This window comes from Mus pahari, chromosome 6, assembly GCF_900095145.1.
Source record: "Mus pahari chromosome 6, PAHARI_EIJ_v1.1, whole genome shotgun sequence".
Taxonomy (NCBI): Eukaryota; Metazoa; Chordata; class Mammalia; order Rodentia; family Muridae; genus Mus; species Mus pahari.
Genome location: NC_034595.1, coordinates 83,662,113 through 83,673,854, shown reverse-complemented (window position 1 = coordinate 83,673,854; position 11,742 = coordinate 83,662,113). Strand labels below are relative to the sequence as shown.

Below are 11,742 nucleotides of genomic sequence, written 5' to 3'. Positions count from 1 at the left end.
CCTTGATCACTAATTGAGAAAATGCCCCACAGCTGGATCTCATGGAGGCATTTCCTCAACTGAAGCTCCTTTCTCTGTGATAACTCCAGCTGTGTCAGGTTGGCACAAACCTAAGCAGTACAGATGGGGATAGATAGATAGAGCTTTGATAGCAGGCCCCTCCTGCTGAGTGCATGCCTTAGAGGAGATGTGGGGAGACAGTTTGTTAGGTATGCCCATGTTACTCTCTTCTTGGAGGCCCAGGTGCCCTAGGCAGTGCAGAGCTGGGACAGGAACCCTATCATAAACACCCAGATCTTGGGAAGTCAGGATAATGGCCTAGGCTGGACGTGAAGGCGAGTGGAGAGGGGTGGGCTGGCCATCACTCCCAGTCCTGAGAAGAGCTGGAATTGAAGGCCTGTTACTACTCTCTGAGACATGTCGCATACCCTCTCAATCTTAAGAATATCACTGGGACAGCATTTGAAAGCAGAGCACTGTCTCCTCTCAATGTTCTCCCTCTCCAACTGTCTATTGAGCAAGTTGAGGCTTTTAAGACCTGCTTCTGGGTTTCTATGAAGGTTCCTGTGAGTCTGGGGGTTGACAGGCAGGCCACACACAGGCTGACTTCTTCCTTCTTGCTCTTGGTAGGGTTTGGCATCAGCTCTTCCTTTCTTGGCATCTCCTGGGCACTGCTGGACTACCATCGGTCTTTGCGTACCTGTCTTCCCTCCAAGCCAAGCCTGGGCCGGAGTTCCTCTGCTGTCTACTTCCTGTGGAATCTGCTGCTGCTGGGGCCCAGAATCTGTGCCATCGCCTTGTTCTCAGCTGTCTTCCCCTACTACGTGGCCCTGCATTTCCTCAGCCTGTGGCTGGTCCTATTGTTCTGGATCTGGCTTCAGGGCACAAAGTTTATGCCTGGCTCCAAAGGTGAGTGGCTATACCGAGTGACAATGGCTCTCATCCTTTATTTTTCCTGGTTCAACGTGTCTGGGGGCCGCACTCGAGGCCGGGCCATCATCCACCTGATCTTCATCGTCAGTGACAGTGTTCTGCTAGTCACCACCTCCTGGGTGACACTCGGCACCTGGCTGCCCAGTGGGATCTCATTGCTGATATTCGTGACTATAGGAGGAGTCTGCTTCTTCCTGGGACTGGCTTTGCGTGTGATCTACTACCTCTGGCTGCACCCGAGCTGCAGCTGGGAACCTGACGTCGTGGATGGGACCCTAGGACTCCTTCCTCCCCAACGTCCTCCTAAGCTGATTTACAACAGGCGTGCCACTCTGTTAGCAGAGAACTTCTTTGCCAAGGCTAAAGCTCATGCTGTCCTGACACAGGAGAATGGAGTCCTCTGAGGCAGGGTCTGATTCAGCCAGTGAGGAAAATAAGGCGAGTGGGGCCTTGCAAGGGACAAGGGGGGCCAATCATGTGCAAGCCATTTTTTCTTCTCAGTTGTTTGTCATTCTCACCTCTCAGGTGATTGGTGGTGTCCCGGTTCCTGGTTCCCTAGTCCGCTCTAGATGACACAGATTCTGGGAGAACTCTTCCCTACCCTATCCCATCCATTCACTTCAACCAACAAATGCTGAAGGCACTTTAAGTTCTGGGAACATCATCCTGGCTTCTGAACTGGCTGCCACCCTAGCTTCTTTCCCTGGCCCCCTGGACAGATCCTGGATAGACTCCTAAACAGTGAGATGTCCCTCCAGTGTCCTGATGCTCAGGCCACCTTTACACCAAGTGCCTTATGGACCTGTGGCTAGGCCATGTGATGCTCATTATTTTCATTCTCCTACCTCAATCTATGTGGAAGAACATGTGTGCATGTGTTTAACAGTATTAAAGCCTCATGAGGTTCTCCAGACCAGAATGTACCACTAAGTGTAGTCTATCACCCTTTACAGATATGTAGCAGGGGCCTGGAACCCCTTAAAACGGACACAGACTCCTGGCATACCAATGTGGGCTGTCTTAGGTTTGACTCAATCCTAAGACACAGGAGCTAGTGAGCCCAAGCGGGTTGCTCATTTGGCTGGCAGAACTCACGGGTGGATGCTAGCTAGTGCGTTCTTTTAGCAGCGCCATACCGAGTCTAAAGAGGACTTGAGGCGGGGAGGCTGGTTTGAGGGGCTGGATGGATGGTAAAGTATTGGGGGTTCTTTTTGGGTGAGAGGTGCGGTGGCTTCTGGGATGTGGTCGATAGTTCTGTGGAGGCGGGGTGTTCTGCTCTCAGAGGTTTGTGGTCTGGTGGAACAGGAAAAAGGGTCCAGGGGCCGAAAAAAAGGTTCTAGGTCCAGTGCCGGGACCTGGATAGTTCTACCAGTCATTGATTTGTGTGGAGGTGAAATAAACTGTGGCCCAAAAAAAAAAAAAAAAAAAAACAAAAAACTGTGGCCCAAACAAGCACCATCATGCCAAGTACTGAGAGAAAGACAGAGAGAGGTGAGAGGGAGGGGTGAGAGGGAGAGAGTGAGAGTGAGAGGTGAGAGGGAGGGGGGAGGGGGGGAGGGGAGAGGGAGAGGTGAGAGGGGGGTGAGAGGGAGGAGTGAGAGGGGGAGGGGAGAGGGAGAGAGAGGGGTGAGAGGGAGGGTATATGTTGTGGGTGGAAGTTGCAGCTTTATAAAAAACCGTTAGGGAAGACCCCTCTGAGAAACTGAGGCATTGACTGTAAGCTACTTCAGCAGTGACTGCAGCATAGAGTCTAAGTGATATGTTGGAGAAGGAATCTGCAAATGCTGTTCCGTTTGGAACAGCAATCCCACTGCAAGAGGACTGTGGGGTGCGGTTGGCTCACAGCCAAGGAGGCTGCAGAGATGCAGGTAGGGGCCTGGAAGAGGCTCTGGGAGAAGGTACTTCTTGTACTAAAATGTACGGCCTGACAATTATGGACAGAAAGGACCTCATTTCCAGACCTGAATTTTACAGACCAGTAACAGGAGCCAACGTGGTTGTTGATGTAAAAAGGGTCTGAAAAAGTCACTACGCCCGTGTTCTCTCTCCTGGAAAAACGGATGTAATTACACCAGAAGGTGTCATTCTATAAACAGATCCCTCCAGAGGTACACACCTGAAATCACCGTTCTCATTTATGAAAAGGCTAAGATCTATAGAAGGCTGAGCCAGTGTGACACACCTACCACAGTCTGGACAAGGACATCAGGAGTTCAGACTCCTCAGTGACAATGTCAGAGGCCAGCTTGGACTACATGAGACCCTGTCTCCAACAATTATTATTATTTATTTTGTTTGTTTTTCGAGACAGGGTTTCTCTGTGTAGCCCTGGCTGTCCTGGAACTCACTCTGTAGATTAGGTTGGCCTCGAACTCAGAAATCCGCCTGCCTCTGCCTCCTGAGTGCTGGGATTAAAGGTGTGCACCACCATTGCCTGGCACATTTTTTTTTTTTTTTTAAATTAAAAAAAGAAACACGTTACTACCTTGTTTTGTGACAATCTTTCTTAAGATGATCCCCAGCACATCCTCCTCCTCTTGCCTCAGCTTCACACTACCATGCTAAATTCCTAAAATTTAGAGAATTTAAAACCAGGTTAGTGACATTACCCATAGTTAGAAATGTCCTCGAAGAAAAATATACTTGTATAAAAATGTACATTTTTGGTCATTTGAAACAAAGCTCCACACTGTAGCTTAGGCTAGCCCAATCACGTCAATCCTGCCTCAGTTTCTGAAGATGATAAATGCCATACCTGACTGAAAACTTTAAAATATGAAGAAATCGGTTTTAGAAAAATAAACCTTAAAATTTACATGTCACTGAAAGGATTGCTGAAGAAACGTTCTTTTGGGAGATGGTTTGCTGTTTGGTTTGTTAGGGATTGGTTCTAATGTTCTGTCTTAAATCGGTTCCCAGAATCACGTGGAAATCTGCTCTCCTAAAGGAAGCATGCCCCTAGTTGGCTGTGATTGGGAAATAAAGTTGCCCAAGGCCAGGCAGGATGAGAGGTGGGACGTTTAGATTGCAAGAGCAAGGAGGGGGGTGGGTAGGGAGGAGAACGGGGGTGGGGGGTGGGTGGGTGGGGGTGACCTGGAAGCAGAGGGATTTCACTCCCTGTTGGGTCTGGTGTAGCAGAGATGAAATGATGAGTTAACTCAGGGAGGTTGGAAGGGAGAATGTATGCTAGCCTCACAGAGATTAGACATGTCCAGCCACTGAGCTAGTCAAAGCATATCAGTTAGATGGTGTGTGTCTCTCATTCACGAATCCAGGGAACACTTTGGCAGCCGGGAACCAAAGGGGTCTAACCAGGTCTAACCACTCCAGGGTTTGGAAAGCAGCCAGCACTAGAATCTGTCCTTGTGACTGAGCAAGGGTAATGGGTCTACTTCAGCTGCACCGTGGCTCAAAAGATCACCAGAGATTGAGACAACTTTCTACTTCCCGGAGAAAATTCACCTTGTAGTCCGACATATCTAATCTTTGGAAACTAGAAACAACTTCTAATTTCCTTCACTGGAACAATAGGTAAAAAGGCTTCTTGGCCCTTTTGTAAGCTGGTGGAGGCCAATCAGACCAAATGTGGCGGAATGAAGAAAAACTGGTTGATGGGACGTGAAATCAGGCCAGATCAGAGGTTTCAGATTAGTTCGTTAGCTTTATTGGGTTTCAGCTTAATGCTCAGCACAGACTGACTTCTCCTTGATAAAGTTCAGCACACTCGACAGCTCATGAAATCTATTCCATTTCTATACCTTAAAAAACAGTGTATTTTAGAAACAATTCAAATAAACATTTCTCTTGCAAACTTTGCAACTTTTTATTTTCCAGCATAGACCAAACGACTTTTTGTATGTGTGAAATGACTGACTCAGTTATCTGAAGGGTGACATCTTGATGAAGCCCTGATTAGGACCCTGCACGGCTTAGAAAAGACAAAGGAGAAAACTGTATAGAAAATAAAAACTTTATTTTTTCAAGTTTATAAGATAGTTCCCATTACATATAACATTATGGTCAAGGACTCTATAGCCACAAATGCCCTCAGTCACATAAATATATATATCCCACCCAACTGATGCCTTTTCCCGCTAAAGAGGCATCTGGAGTCCAGAGAGAGTGGAGATCCAAGTAGAAATGGTCCGTAACTGGGATGGTTCTGCTCAGTGTGAGGCGGCAGCCAGGGAGCCATGCTCACTAGAATTGACTCAGGGTAGAGGGAGGGCAAGCGGCCCACAGATGAGGCTGGGACACAGCAGGCTTCTCCCTCTGTGGTTAAGATGTTTGGGAAGCTCAGAATGCCAACTCAGCATCTACAATGGATGTGTCTGGGTAGTTGTAGCTGCTTCACAGTGAGCAGCCAGGAGCACACTCAGGGCCTCAGCCACACCCTGGGGAGAGAGAGGACCAAGGCCGGAGCTTGGCACTTGGAGGCTAGCCTGCACTCTTCCAGGACAGCACCGAGCTCTGCCCGGTGCGCCTGTCAGTTGTGTGACTCCCATTCAAAGCACTGTCTATGGAAGCGCCATGAGTTTGCTGCTGCAGCTTGCCAATCAGATTCTACTTGGAGCTGTGAAGTTGAGCTTGGGTGAACACGGACAAGCTGTGCCAAGTCTCTTGGGACACTAGCTCTGACACCCAACTAGCAGAGAACACCCCCAAATCAAAAGCCCAAGTAGGCACCTAAAATGTGGGGCAGGTATCCACTCTCTTGGACATCACCTGCTGCCCCAGGGGCACTGGACAGGGTGATGCTAAGGCACAATCACTTTTACATTCTAAAGTCAAGCCACCTTGTATCCCAGGACATTCCTGCAACTCCACAGATACTCCTAGAACTAGCTGTCACCATGAGATGTCCAGACTAATCTTCCAGAACACAGGACCCAGCAGGGGAAGGATTCACCGGCTAATTTCTTCAAGGTGTTTCTTCAGTAAGGAATGCCTTCTGATGATGGAAGGCCCCAGTCTCCTTCAAGTCTAACTTCCAACAGCTTTTAATATTAAAAGGAATTTTACTTTATACTTACGAGTGTTTTCTTACATGTATATAAGTGCTTGGTGCCTGAAGAGGCCAGAAGAGGGCAACGAACCCCCTGGAGCTGCGGCTAGAGGTTGTGCCTAGCCTTGTGGGTGCTCAAACCTTGGGCCTCTGCACAAGCTGCGGGTGCTATTACCACCAAGCAGTCTTTCTATTACTAGCAGCTCTTAATGCTGCCTGCTCATTCTCCTTCCTAAGCCTCTGTGGGAGGGAGAGAGAGTTGGCACAAAGGCAGCAGCCCCTGGAGCCACCAATGCACTCCTCCCTCCTGCCCTGACGGGGTAGCTGCTTCGGGAGCAGCAGCCACTCAGCTTAGCACACCTCCTTGCCTCTCCAGTCAGGGCATGAGGAAGAGAGAGTCTCCCCTGAAGTGTGTTTGTGGTGGTACCTGTGTGCAGAGGGGTGTGTCACCACTTGGCAGTCTGGTGAGCCTGAAACACAGGACTAATAGGTGGCCTTGTCCAGCACAGGAAACTACACTGTTACTGAGGGAAGGATTGAGACTGGAAAGTAAAAGTCATCCTGGAGTTTTCTGTGTGGACCACAAGGCAGGGCTGGCCAGGACTAGGGTAGCGTGCAGTGCGAAATGTAGCCTAGGAGGGTCTGGCTTAGACTCTAGCTCCGTGCTTCCACCCCATACCTCAAAACAAAGCTAAATGAATGGCCAAGACACCAACCTCGCCTCCTGTCTGAGCCCCTTCCTCAACTGCTGGTCTCAGAAGTACTCAGAAGTGTCCGACAGTTCTGAAGATGGTGTCAGCCTTTCTGTCGTTACCTGGTAGCTTAGCATGAAGACGAATTTTGCCTCTGGGCTGTGGTATCTCTGTGGACAGTGACTGTAGCTAAGGGTTGGTCAAGGACCTCCTGAAGACCAAGGCTGCTCATTTCCTCAACTCTAGGGACGTTTAACTCAATTAAACAGGCACCGACATTGGTCCTGAAGGGATAGTGCCATAAAAAACAAAACAAACAAAAAACCCAAACATAAACCAAAATAAACCCAAAACACAGCTGGGCTTGTGGGCTGGCACTAAGGCCCAGTTCCCCTCCTAACTGTCTGGGGCAGCCTTGAGAGGTGCTCTTGCACCTAGCTCAGGGTTGTATTTTTAAGCACTTAGTCTTTCTGGCCTGGTTTCCCACTTCAGCATGGACTCTGAGCAGTGAGATATTTCATGGGAAACTGGGTTTTGACTCTAGCTCTCTGCTCTCCATTCCTAGGCACAGATCTGTGTAAATACAAGGTGGGATCATCGGATGTAAGTGCAGGTGAAGGACATAGCTAGAGCCTGCCCTTGGCCTTTCTGACTTGCACTGAGTCGGTAGGGGCTGGCCAGAGCTGCACAGAGACAGGTACCTGTGAGGACAGGGCGTGAGGCCAGCATCTGACGACGGAGCCAACCACGGAGGAAGCATCTGCTGAGAACAGGTACTGCTCTGTAGGAGCACGAGGTGAAACCTTACCTCAGGAGCCCCTTCTCTCCAGTTTGGAGGCTGAGCTTCCTGGGACAGAGCTTCTGAATGACAAGCTAAAGGCTTAGATTTATTGTCTGTGGGAAGGAGTTTCCAGGTTGTGCCATTTGGTTACAGATGAAGAAAGACTGCCAAGGAGACCAAGGCTTACAAGATGGGAGATGCCACAGTCTAAAGTAAGTGACCAGGGCCCTGTAGATGGCAAGGAGCCTCCCCTGAGAGCAGAGCTCTCCCGACAGAGGCTCTGTCCTGTCCAGAAAAGAGGTCCTGTCACAGAGGTATTTTAGATATTTCCATTACTACTGTCACGGAAACTTTACACACTGCTTTCTTCATAGAAAAGTGGGGAGGCTGCTTTAGAGGCCAGACTCTCACCTATAAAAATAACATACCCATTCACTGGGAGAGACGTTCTATAGCTAAGAGAACAGAAGACGATCCCAAGGGTACACATTTTCCATCCACACGATCAGGAGCAGCTCCCAGTCCGTCATGTAGCAAGAGTACAATTGTGCCCCGAGCATCGGCTTTTCCTGTTCTTCCTTTTTCAATTCAAACAGAAAAATTAAAGCACGGTAGCTGCAGCCGGTCTGCAGCTCTATCCAGCCACCTCCTGCTGTACAGTGGACGTGGGCTGCAGCTCACTCAGAATCACTGCAGTTGTTGGTTCTGATTGTGTTCTCGCCAGCATTCCATGGAGGGAAGAAGAGCAGAAGAGAAGGGGAGGGGGTGCTGAGACACGGAGAGACAGACAGGAGAGAAGGGGTCTGGCTTCTGGCTCCTGTCGGAGGTAAAAAGAAGCTCACAAGGAAAGAAGGTTCCACATTCCAGTTCTTAGAGGAAGTCAAGCTCTAAAGCCTGGTGCAGGGACACCAGATCCCCGTGGTTTGTGATCCTCCAGAAGGGCATGTTGTGCTGGAAGAGAAGCAAGGATAGTTAGCTCAGCTTCTGGGACTCAACCTACAACCTCCACCACAGATACCTTGAGACTCTTGGCAACTGTCTATACTTGCCCAACTCACAGGACTGAAGGATCAAGTCATGTGTAATAACTCTATACAACACGGGATACTATCCTGACGTGAGGAATTTTTAGGTTTCAATGCTACCTGTACTTTTATATCTGTTCCAGCTTTTAAGATCTTTAGGATCAAATAAAATGGCTCAAATAAAAAATTTAATATTTCGGGCTGGAGAGATGGCTCAGAGGTTAAGAGCACTGACTGCTCTTCTAGAGGTCCTGAGTTCAAATCCCAGCAACCACATGGTGGCTCACAACCATCTGTAGTGAAATCTGATGCCCCCAGTGTACTTACATATAATAAATAAATAAATAAATAAAATTAATATTTCTGAATATGGTGGTGAATACTGTGATCCCAGCACTTGGGAGACTGAGGCAGGAGAATTATAAGATTGAGACCAGGCTGAGCAACAGGAGATCCTGTTACAACCGGTAGGCTGGGAAAGAAGCTGATACTAAGGTAAGTCTCACTACCTTGCAGATGGTCAGTTTCCTGTCAGCCTTAGCTCTAGTAGACTCAAATCCTACCGATGCCCCAGATGTAGGCTGTGCAGATGGCATGCCATCAGATTTGTGCCTCTTGGCACCATGTACAGTGCTAGAAGGGCCTCGAGTGTTGGAATCCCTGTCCTGTGAAGGGGAAACCGATTGGTTCCATTGACTCTGTCCCCTGTGCAGCAGTGCCAGATCAGGGCATGAATGCCTGGAAGTACACTTAACAGTTTGCTGACCCCATGGGCAGGCTGATGGGATTAGTCCCCTCGTCCTCGGGGCATGTTCAGGCAAGGGTTAGTTTTCTTTTGTAAAAGCTGGCAGAAAGGTTCCTGACAGTAGGTTAAGTGCCGCATAAAGCACTTAAGATTTTGGGGGGAGGGCAATGCTTAAGACAGGATCTCATGTATCCCATGAACTCACTATGTGGCTAAGGATGCCCTTTCAACTTCTAACCCTCCTGCTTCTACTTCACAAGTGCTGTGATTACAGGCATGCCCCATCCTGGTTTATAAAGTGCTGAGGGTTGAACCCGGGGATCTTACATCCTACACAGCACCCTGCCAAGTAAGCTACACCCTCAGACTTCTCTCCCTCCCCCCTCCCTCCCTCCTAGCCCTGCCCAACCCTTGAGTAGCTCATCCCTCCTACTGCCTCCAGAGTGTAGGGAGTCCAGATGTGTACCACTGTAGCTGGCTCTCCTGTGCAGTTTTTCTAACTGCTTCATGCACAACCACATAACTAAACGTTTTCATTCCAAGTTACCTGCTTGGCTGCAATTTCTTCATCTCGTCCATCTCCAATCACTACATATGTGACTTTTTTTCCAAACCTTGAAACAATTCTCTCAAAGCAGCTCTCCTTCCCTACAGAGAAAAAAAAAAAATTCCAATTAGGGCAGTCTTCTCTACCTTTTCTAATACCAAAGAAAAGGTCTGCTGCTTTGTTCATCTGCCTGAGCTTGGATGGGATAACTGACCCCATGTGCTGACTCCTAGGTCAGGAGCCCAAAGAAGGGAGTGCGCCATTACCAAAACAACTCCCTTTCATCTTCACATCAAGAGCAAGGCTCCCGGGCTGGTGAGATGGCTCAGTGGGTAAGAGCACCCGACTGCTCTTCCGAAGGTCTGGAGTTCAAATCCCAGCAACCACATGGTGGCTCACAACCATCTGTAACAAGATCTGACGCCCTCTTCTGGAGTGTCTGAAGACAGCTACAGTGTACTTACATATAATAAATAAATAAATCTTAAAAAAAAAAAAAAAAAAAAAAAGAGTGAGGCTCCCACATCTTAGCATGAAAGAGACAATGAGCTGAGGCTGAAGGAGCGGTGAGCAAGCTCTTCCGTGTGTCTCACACTTTTGTAGCTTTCAAAGCACCCATCTCCTCCATCGAACTCTCCTTCCTCAAGTTACAGATAAAGGCCTTCACAGGGTCAGTGACACACCCAAGATCCCAAGCCAGCCAGCAGCTAGATTTGGCTGTGTCTCTACTGTAAATCTATGCTTTAGTCTGGATCTACAGCAAATATTCTCTTTTTAAAGTTCTGTAATATTCTTTTATTATTAAGTTTGCTCTTGGAGAATTTCATCTGTATATAATAATGTGTCCTGGTTATTCCCACCCCACTCCCATGGGCCCCAAAGTCCCTTTTTTCATGACTTACTTTTTATGTGCCACCATGCCCTGCTGCTTCTACCTTTCAAGCATGGGGATTAAAGGTGTGCACCACTGCCTGGTTCATGTTCTAAGAATCATTTGGTGGTATTAAAATCAAACCTAACCTGGAGTCAATACCTAAAACATAAGCGGAGTACTGCTATGGGAAAGATTCTCTGTTGAATGAATAAATAAAAGAAAATTATAGAGGGGTTGGCGAGATGGCTCAGTGGGTAAAAACACTGACTGTTCTTCCGAAGGTCCTGAGTTCAAATCCCAGCAACCACATGGTAGCTCATAACCAGCTGTAATGAGAACTGACGCCCTCTTCTGGTGTCTGAGGACAGCTACACTGTTCTTCTGTATAATAAAAAATAAATATTTGGGCTGGAGCAAGCAGGGACTGAGCGAGTGGGGTTTACTGAAGCAAGCTGAGGCCCAAACAATTTCAATTCCCAACAACCACATAAAGGCTCACAATCATCTGTACAGCTACAGTGTACTCACATACATATATAATACATACATACAATCAATCAATCAATCAATCAAATTATAGCCCTTGTTTTTGGGTGGCAGTTGCGGGGAAAATGTCAAGGCATTGCAGTGCTACCCAGGCCTTCCTTGGACTGGAATCCTGTGCCTTAGCTGTCATGTGCTGGAAACTCAGGTGTGTGCCTTGATCTTCCTTGACCACTCACAAGTTATTGTCCCTGCTCAGTTAAGCAAGGTCTAACTTTGCTCTGTTAACCTCACTTTTCATTATTGCCAAACCCTGTGACTTAAGAGCCTTCGTCCACACACTTGCCTACCATCTGCAGGGAAGTGATTATGAAACACACTGAGAAGCCCCCAAGATGGCCCAGTGAATAAAGATGCCTCCTGCCAAGCCTGATCACCCCAGTTTACTCCCCAGTCTCCATCCACTGGAAAGAGAGCAGACTGACATCCACATGTGTGCCTGGCTGCTTCCCTGAATGAGCACATACACACATAAAAGTTAATTACATAAAAAGTTCTGAAGCGGGGCTGGTGAGATGGTTCAGTGGGTAAGAGCACCCGACTGCTCTTCTGAAGGTCCAGAGTTCAAATCCCAGCAACCACATGGTGGCTCATAAC

General features: G+C 48.1%; 2 protein-coding genes across 4 annotated transcripts in view; one reads left to right on the top strand and one right to left on the bottom strand.

The window, feature by feature from the left end:
* Xkr8 (XK related 8) overlaps positions 1-1,943 on the top strand; it is a 6,207-nt gene extending 4,264 nt beyond the window's left edge. The window contains exon 3 of the mRNA XM_021201141.2: positions 631-1,943. Within this exon, the coding sequence (XP_021056800.1) occupies positions 631-1,337 (707 nt within the window). The 3' untranslated portion in view covers positions 1,338-1,943. The remainder of the gene's footprint in view (positions 1-630) is intronic.
* A 2,942-nt stretch (positions 1,944-4,885) lies between these two features.
* Eya3 (EYA transcriptional coactivator and phosphatase 3) overlaps positions 4,886-11,742 on the bottom strand; it is an 81,655-nt gene continuing 74,798 nt past the window's right edge. For all 3 annotated transcript variants that reach the window (XM_029539662.1, XM_021199707.2, XM_029539663.1), the window contains 2 exons: positions 9,729-9,829; positions 4,886-8,362 (listed from right to left, as the gene is read on the bottom strand). In XM_029539662.1, the coding sequence (XP_029395522.1) occupies positions 8,282-8,362; positions 9,729-9,829 (182 nt within the window). In that variant the 3' untranslated portion in view covers positions 4,886-8,281. The remainder of the gene's footprint in view (positions 8,363-9,728; positions 9,830-11,742) is intronic.